Raw genomic sequence first — 8841 nt, 5'->3', positions numbered from 1 at the left:
CCAAACATGGCAGCTGCTACAACTTCCTGTAACCCTAGGACCAAACCATTCCCAGAAACATAAGGGGGAGTGTGTGTTTGTTAATGACTAATTATATGCAAATATATTTAAAATGTAGCTACAGCAATGACAAATCGATATTATATTTTGACTGTTCTAATGGCATATTTGTACTTTTTACCAGAATTTGTATAATTTTTGAAAAATTACTTTTACGACAATCAGACTATCCCTTTAATGTGCATTTTGGAGTACCATAGGGGGTATTCGAAAAATGGCAAGAACTTGATCAATTGCCTGCTGCTGTCGCGGGGTATTCTTGAATTACACAGGCGCGTGTTTTGCAAGACACCCCGACCGGTGTGTTTTTTTCTCATTTACGTAACCAGCTTCGTTTGACTTTTGAACGAAGTTTGAACTACGTTTGAAGTGCAACATTTCAGTTCTCTCTAAACAAGTGAGTTAGTCTAACGTTACTTAATTTAGCCTACTAATAAAGTTTGCAATAAATCAATTTTCCATGTAAATAACATTTAATCCTTAAAGCAGCAAGGCTTCAACTTGACATGGGAACTCCCTATCGGTCCACTACAAAGTTTAACACGTTAGGATTTCATCTCCTTATAAAACGCATCTATTTCGAGCACTGTGTTTCATAATTACGACTTAAAGAAACTCTGGTCTACAGGGCTAAATGATTTCATGCTGCTACTACGATGGCTTTTTAGGCCAATGCAATATTCCCATTAGCCTACAAACACTTGCTGCAAATGTGAAAATTAATTTTCAACTTAACCAGAAGAAAAGCAATGTAATGTGGCCTGTAGGAATCATTCACTTATCCTAGTGCATGGGCTATATAAAACATGGGCTATAGTAAATACAATCATAATTATTATTGCACTATGTAGGCCTAATGAATGAGGCGATGATATGAGTTATGATATGAATACAGTAGTCCTACTAGTCTTTTCATTACGCACATAAACCTAATCAAACTGGGCTAGTATTTCACATACATCTCAGGTCTCGGCAACCACTATGCATTTTCTTCATAGGCCTAATACTACTGCATGCTGGTCTGATAGACCAAATGCAAACATTTTGCACCTTGATGTTGATGCACTCTGTCTGAAATGTAAATTGCATTCAGTGGGGATGGGAGCTCTACTGACCATGTTGCATGTTTTAGTGCTGTTGCATTCAGAAGGCTGCGCCTTATGCAATTCGTCAACATAGGGTAGGCCTACCCCCAAGAAAAGTATATAAAAAAAAGTATCTATTACAATTTTGACATGACATTCATTCCAATATATTGTAATGTTATACATTTAAATTAAGTCATTGTTCTTTTACCTCTGCTTGAGCAGTTTAGCTTTACAGTTAAAACATTTTTTGGTGTGTGTCTAAAGACACAGTCATAGGCATAGGCTTTAAAGTCTTTCTGTTCTTAAAGAAACCCTTTTTTGATCTCAGACATAATGGAGAAATGTACATGTACATGATACATGAAATATACTTGGAGAGAAGATATGGAGCCCAATTTCACATATACATGAATTCATACTGTATGTTAGTTTTATTCATAACAACTCAGTAGGCTTCTTTGATCTATTCTAGATAAGCACACTACTGTATTGAGTGGCAAATTGCATATTTATGTTACATCAACAGTGGAAAAAATTCTATTTTAAATCAGCATTGTAGTCATTTTTCCAGCTCGTTCTTTGAACTCCGCTTGACTGTTAGTTGTTCTAAAAAGGTGCCCCCTATTGTACATCTCAATCTTTGTCCCACTGTACATTGAAAGCCTTTGTTCTCATACAGTGTGCAATCAGTGGTTCGGGGAGAATGGGGGAATATGGTGTGGTCAGCCCATTCCCCCTCGTCCACAGCCATACACTTTGCAGCATCCACTTCTGTTTTTCATCATTAAATATAGTTATGCAGGTGGTATGCTTTGGCATTTATCCACATTTGGATTGCACAGGAACTAACTTGACAAAGGTGAGTCATTTCAGGGGTGTTAGACTGAATGAAGTGAGTTCTTGTCTTAAAATAGGCTATGTTTTTCTTTTCTTTTTTTTGAGCAGACTATTTTTTTTCAAAACATGACAGAACAGCAGGTTATGTAAAGACCATGTTTACCAACCAGTATGGAAAATGTTGTTGAACACTGTTCCTGTGTAGGCTATTCTGGATGTTTGACTAAAATGAAAGATGAAATCTAAGGATAACAACTTTATATTATTTGATAAAACAGTTAATCTGTGAGTATAATGACATGGAGAGAAAATAATCTTCCAGCTAAGGATAATATATTGTTGTAAGATGTCATTTAAATGTCTTTCAGCCATATGTTCCACCTAAGAAAGGGATTTTTAGATATTTCTTTAGGGGGTGGAGACTTACCAGTAATCATAACTCTAAGCCCCACCTCTAAGGGCTATCTGTATGACATGTGTCATGTATTCTATAGAATTGGTTGTCATGAGTCATATATTGATGTCATTACTTCCTGAATGAGTATACAAGTTTGCAAGTAAGATGTAGAGATATAAATCTGTTCAAGGTAATCAAGTAATTTCAGTGTACTGAGGACAGTCAATTCAGGTCATAGTAATAGTATCTCTTGTAATCTGCTAACATTAACATTAACATAATGCTCCTTTGTCTTTGTATGTCTGTACAGGCTAAGGAATGGGAGACTGGTCCATTCTTGGTCGCTTCCTAACGGAGGTGCAGAACCACTCGACAGTCATCGGTAAGATTTGGCTGACCGTGCTACTGATCTTCCGCATCCTGCTGGTGGCGCTGGTGGGCGACGCGGTGTACAGCGACGAGCAGTCCAAGTTCACCTGCAACACGCTGCAGCCTGGCTGCAACAACGTCTGCTACGACACCTTCGCCCCGGTCTCACACCTGCGCTTCTGGGTCTTCCAGATCGTCCTCGTCTCAACGCCGTCCATCTTCTACATCGTCTACGTGCTGCACAAGATCGCCAAGGATGAGAAGCTGGAGGCGGACACGGTGCCGGCCATCGCCGGGTGTCCGACCTCCGATGACTTCTCGGTGGCGCAGGTGAAACTGGACGCAGAGGACACCACGGATGCCAGCGCGTCAGCACCAGTCTTCAGCTCTGGCCCCGAGGAGACCTGGGGCCCCCCGGTGGGCAGCGAGAGCGTGGAGCAGAACCTGCTGGAGGACGGGGTCCCTGTGGTGCGGAAGGACCCCACAGAGCTGTCCAGCCAGGTGCTGCTCATCTACATCGTCCACGTGGTGCTCAGCTCCATCATGGAGATCACCTTCCTGGTGGGCCAATACTACCTGTTCGGCTTCGAGGTGCCGCACCTGTTCCGCTGTGAGACCTACCCCTGCCCAAATCGGACCGACTGCTTTGTGTCGCGCGCCACCGAGAAGACCATCTTCCTCAACTTCATGTTCAGCATCAGCCTGGGTTGCTTCATCCTCAACATTGTGGAGCTGCACTACCTGGGCTGGGTCTACATCTTCCGCGTGCTCTGTTCCGCCTGCTCCACCTGCTGCACGCCCCACCGGAGCCCCCTGGAGAGGCTGGGGCTCTACCCCGACCACAACCCCCTCCTGCTGCAGCTCAAGCACTCCCTCCAGAGCCGGGTGGTGCTGCAGGCCCCCGCCACCATGGTCCAGGAGAGGAGCTGCGCCGTGCCGGCCTACACCCCCGCAATCTCCTTCCAGACGGACTCCACGCTGCAGTGCACGTCCAGGAGGGGGCTGGATGACAAGGAGCACTGCAAGGTCAAGCTGGCCAAATTAGGCAGGGGAGAGAAATCCTGGCTGTAAAAGGACTGGTCTGTGTCCCATTTGGCAAAATGCTCTTGACATTCTTTTTTTCTTTTTTTGGTATTTATTACTCTGAGAATTAACAGGAAATGTTTTTCAGACAATTGAGACACACAAAGCAAACATTGCCGATACTATATATTTATTTATAGAATATACATATTTTAGTATTTTGCAGTGGTTTACTCAGTTATCTCAGAATATTGCTTTGCTATGATGGTGTTTTCATACCCATATTTCAAGTCTACTATTGTGATCATGAATTTTGTTATGTTATGTGTCAGCCAATGATTTGTATGACTGGTACAGTTTCAATTGCTTTAATTTATGGTTTTTGTGGTTCATATTTAAGAAAGTCTTTTTTTTCATTATATTGAAATGCTGTGGAAAGACAATACGGATTGGAAATAAACTAATTTCCTTATCTATACCACAGAATTGGGCTATTATGGTAAAAATTTGCAGCATATAAATAAATGGGTGCACACCAGTATGTTGACATTTAATGTGACGTGTGCTAAGACATCACCCAACATGCAGTGTAATTTATCAAACTATTTGTGTTAAAGAAATGTATCAGCTTATGTGGGCTCAGTGTCAAATCAAGACATTTCTGACCTAAACTTCATGTATAGTAATTCCTTTTAATGAGGCCGATCAAGCAGGGAGTCAAACCAAGATGAATGTGATGGACACTTGTAGCAGTGAGGTGAAATGATCCTAATCTACAGAATGAAGTCATAGTGAACTGCTGTGTCTGAGAGTTGCCATTTTGGCAGTACCCTTGGATTTCATTGAGAATAAACATTAGCCATTAAAAGACGCACTGCAATATCAGTTTTGGTCAGTGGAGGATGCTGTGTGACGAAATGAAAGGAAAATAAATTAAATAAAAGAAAAGATGAAAATGACAGCAGGAGAGGAGAAAAGAAAAAATTGGTTAATGATGCAAATGTGTGACATTTTTTGAAGTAAATCACAGAAAATATTCATGCACCAAAGCATGACGCCTTGTATAACTGAAGGTTTGACAGAGTGAGAAAAGCAGTCACCCATCTGCAGAAAAATGTATTACCACTTTACCATATTAAGATGAATTCTGATGATGATCAACACATTTGGGCTTTATATGAAAGCCCCTGTTTGTTCATATCAGTAGCACAGATGGCACTTCTGGAGCTCTGATTTCTACTGCTGGTAGCCAGTGCAAAACCATCACCAGATTTCAAGAAAACAGTGTTTGATTAAACATTTTCTGAATGTTTTTTTTTACCGAGAACATCTAGAATTATACAGTGATCCCTTATTCTTAGAAGTCTCAGTTGAAACACATGGTGATGGCATCAGTAGCCTATGTATCTTTGTAAAATAGAAGTCAGAAATTGATAGTTAAGTTTAAGACACACTTCGTGGATTAATTAAAGAGTGAGATAGTAACTCTATTTTTCTCTTAATTGTTTTTACATCAGTAGCCTATGTATCTTTGTAAAATAGAGTAAAAAAAAAGTTGTAAAAAAATATTTTAGAGTGAGCAGAAATGATAGTCTAAGTTTAAGACACAAGTCGTGGATTAATTAAAGAGTGAGATAGTAACTCTATTTTTCTCTTAATTGTTTTTACAGGGGAAACTTTTAGGTGTAACTTTTTTAGGTGTAATAAGAGTTGTCCTGGTGTCCATGATACATTTCTTTATAAACCTTTAGCTCTCTTTCTTTTTGTTTTAGATCTGATATTTGACGTTTAGCCCAGTATGACACTTTGTCTACTCTAACCTATGCAAATACGGCTAGCCTACAGCAGACAAGTAGGCTACCGCTGGCTTCTCACAGCAGATGCAAACGTATATGCATTTCAGAAATATACCACTAGGGGTCATTGCTGAACGACTTCCATAAAGCAATGGTGTGTAGTGTCCTACTAACCGCCAGGCAGGGCAAGTAGCCCAGTACAAAAAGTGCTACAGCGCACTGGCGCTCTCTCTCCCTATGCAGTGAATTTGCAAGGAGTTCTGAACACCTCCACCCCATCACATAGGTAAGTGGTAAGTAGCCTACCTTCGTGAGTACTTTATCTTTTAAATTTAATTTACTAAATTATCATGGTTTGTTCTGAGGCTGCCTGCGTATCCTCGGAGTTACCGGTGTGATAAAGAATGAGAGCAAAGAGGCTTAGAGAGCCTTATGAGTGAGCTCTGGACTATCAACCACAACAATAACCCTGACGGATTTTCAGAGAAATGACAATTGCGCACAGCGTGTCAGTTCATTTAATCGCGTCCTATTGTCTCTGGGTCTTGTTGACTCTTTTTCCAAGTGTAATGGGCCAACTATTTCAGAATGAAGCTCTTTTCATCCCTGTACAGAGTGTCTTCGGGACAGTGGGAGTTTAATGTAGGCTAACCTATTTTATTGGATCAACACGCAAGATAGCCAACAGTCCTCATTACGCTACTTGCTTGTAGGGAGCTAAACTTGCAACATGACATGCGTTTGTCACTTTTCAAATGTTGACAGAACATGCAGGATATTATATTGTGATTATGTCTCTGTCTTTTTATTTTTTTTCCGTATTGGAGTGAAGTGAGTGTTGTGAAAAACTAGCACCAGGGTTTAATGTTCAGTGTGGTAGTCAAATATAGCGGCTAGTCACACAATAGAGTAGTAAAGGGGAAAGGTAAGGTTTTCAGGAAGTGAGTGAGTGACAGGTGGTACAAGCCTAACCTGTGTTGTGGAAAATGGTGAAGTGTAACGATTGCGGTTTCAGATGTCGATCTTCTCACAGTGCATATCCTGAAATGAGACGAGCAATATTAGGAGGAGTTTTTAAAACTAGGCTGTTGAAATGAATTGAATTTAAACGTGGGCCTAGATTAGAATTCGTTACCTGCGACTGCGAGATGAAAAACACGGCGTAGTTCACGTGTCTGTCGCCAAGTCAGAAGAACACACCTTGTTCTTTGTGTTTCAGTGACCTGTGTGGGTGCTTGCGATAAAACAATTGCAGTGTGCAGTGTCTCCGACCTTTTTGAGCTGTATTGAAGGCTCTAATTACATAACAAAAAAGCAGGTCTATTGTTGTAACTGGTGATAATCATTTTGCCTGCTGAAAGCACTTTAATTAAAATGTATAGCTTAAATGAGTCAGGCCTATTCTTTAGCCTCTTATGCAAAAGTAGCCTAGATATTGGTGAATTGTAAAGACCAGCTGCAAGAGTGGTGCTTGAGGAATCTCAAATACAGCATTCACATATTATCTTCAATTGTTTGGACATATTTTTCTCTTGCCAAGGATTATTATTTGACTGTGCACACACACTGTTGGCGAGTAGGCTATGTGCTGAATTATTGAAAGTTTTGCTTTTGATGAACACAAGGCCCTTTATCTGTGTTTGTGTTGTAAGTTGATAATTGGAAAGGTGTACTGTATCTTTAATTTAACAAATAAAGGCATTAATGCAATTTCCCCTCAATGTCTGACAGGTCTCTGATTTGTGGGAAATACACAGCAGTCATGAAATGGCACGGGATGAGGAGAAGGCTACAGGGCATAGAATAACACCATATGGGAAGTAGGCTAGCACCTGACACTCGGCCCCTGTATGGGATAGCTTTTCTGGAGCAGACGCACAGACGATCACGGCGAGAGTGCTGCTTGTAGCCAAAACATGTTCCATCTGATCAAGAAAGACAAGGAGAAGTCCGCTGAGAAGGATGGAGGGAAGAAGGACAAGAAAGAAAAGAAGGACAAGAAGGAGAGGATGTCAGCGGCCGAGCTGAAGAGCCTGGAGGAGATGGGCATGAGGCGGGGGTTCTTCCACCTGCATCGCGGGAGCTCCAAGCGCGACTCCAAGGGCAAGCTGGAGATCTCCAGCCCCATCCCCATCAAGGTGGTCGGCAACACGGAGCTGAGTCTGAGCGGGGTGGACTACGAGCGGGCCCAGAGCCAGAGCTCGGGCCAGATGAGTGCCAGCAGCTCCAGGGACGACCTGAAGAAGGACGCCACGCAGGACGCGTCCAGTCGGGCCTCCTCGATACGGGATCGGGCGGCCAAGTTCGGGCCCTTGGCTAAGCAGAACTCCCAGGTGGGCCAGATCATGAAGCGGTTCTCCTTCTCCCAGAGGAGCAAAGAGGAGAGTCCGCCAGAGTCCACTGCTCAGTCGGGTCAGAACTCGGCCGCCGTGTCCCCCCAAGTGGAGGATGGAGGATACGAGCCTCACCCTCGATCCAAGACACCTCGTCAGCCCGTCCGCATTCCCGATCTGGTCGAGAAGACGTTTGCCGCGGACCTGCGGCTGCCGGCGGTGGTGGTCCCTGAGGTTCCGGAACCCCGGGAACTGGAACTTCAGCGCCGCAAGACGGGCGACTTCGGCTTCTCACTCCGCCGCACCACCATGCTGGACCACCGGCCGGATGGCTCCATCTACCGGCGCGTGGTCCACTTCGCCGAGCCCGGCTCGGGCAGCAAGGACCTGGCGCTGGGGCTGGTGCCGGGGGACCGGCTGGTGGAGATCAACGGCCAGAACGTGGAGAACAAGAACCGCGACGAGATCGTGGAGATGATCCGGCAATCGGGCGACGTAGTGCGTCTCAAGGTGCAGGCCATGATGGAGCTGAGAGAGCTGAGCAGCTGCTGGCTTAGGAACATCGAGGGAGGGAGCAGGGACGCATGCGAGGTGAGAGAGAGAGAGAGAGTGTGTGTGTGTGTGTGTGTGTGTGTGAGGTTAGCATGCAAGACTCTGCTGTGGAGTCAGCATGCTAGGTCAAGATGTGTGTGTGTGTGTGTGTGTGTGTGTGTGTGTGTGTGAGGTTAGCATGCAAAACTCTGCTGTGGAGACATGCTGCAAGGTGTGTGTGTGTGTGTGTGTGTGTGTGTGTCTGCAGACTGCAGGAACCTGGCTTTGTGTGACACCTGGCAAGACATCAGTCCGTATTGTTTGCTTCGGGCCGGCCATTTTTCATATAGATCTCTGTTTCTTGATCACCGACCCCAGACACTGTAAACTGTGGCTTGGTTTTCTTA

General features: G+C 43.7%; 2 protein-coding genes across 2 annotated transcripts in view; both read left to right on the top strand.

Moving 5' to 3' along the window:
* The first annotated feature begins 342 nt into the window (after nucleotides 1-342).
* On the top strand, nucleotides 343-4627 carry LOC125290947 (gap junction delta-2 protein-like). Its single transcript, XM_048237415.1, has 2 exons — nucleotides 343-457; nucleotides 2693-4627. Exon 2 carries the CDS (start codon nucleotides 2701-2703, stop codon nucleotides 3820-3822), a length of 1122 nt encoding a protein of 373 aa, XP_048093372.1. The 5' UTR covers nucleotides 343-457; nucleotides 2693-2700; the 3' UTR covers nucleotides 3823-4627.
* Nucleotides 4628-5749: 1122 nt separating this feature from the next.
* Nucleotides 5750-8841, top strand: part of myo18aa (myosin XVIIIAa) — an 82895-nt gene continuing 79803 nt past the window's right edge. The window contains 2 exon segments of the mRNA XM_048269541.1: nucleotides 5750-5856; nucleotides 7302-8494. Coding sequence (XP_048125498.1) covers nucleotides 7487-8494 — 1008 coding nt within the window. The 5' untranslated portion in view covers nucleotides 5750-5856; nucleotides 7302-7486.

Source organism: Alosa alosa, chromosome 2, assembly GCF_017589495.1.
Source record: "Alosa alosa isolate M-15738 ecotype Scorff River chromosome 2, AALO_Geno_1.1, whole genome shotgun sequence".
NCBI classification, from domain to species: Eukaryota; Metazoa; Chordata; class Actinopteri; order Clupeiformes; family Clupeidae; genus Alosa; species Alosa alosa.
The sequence above is the reverse complement of the archived record's forward strand: the minus strand, read 5'-3'. Positions and strand labels throughout refer to the sequence as shown.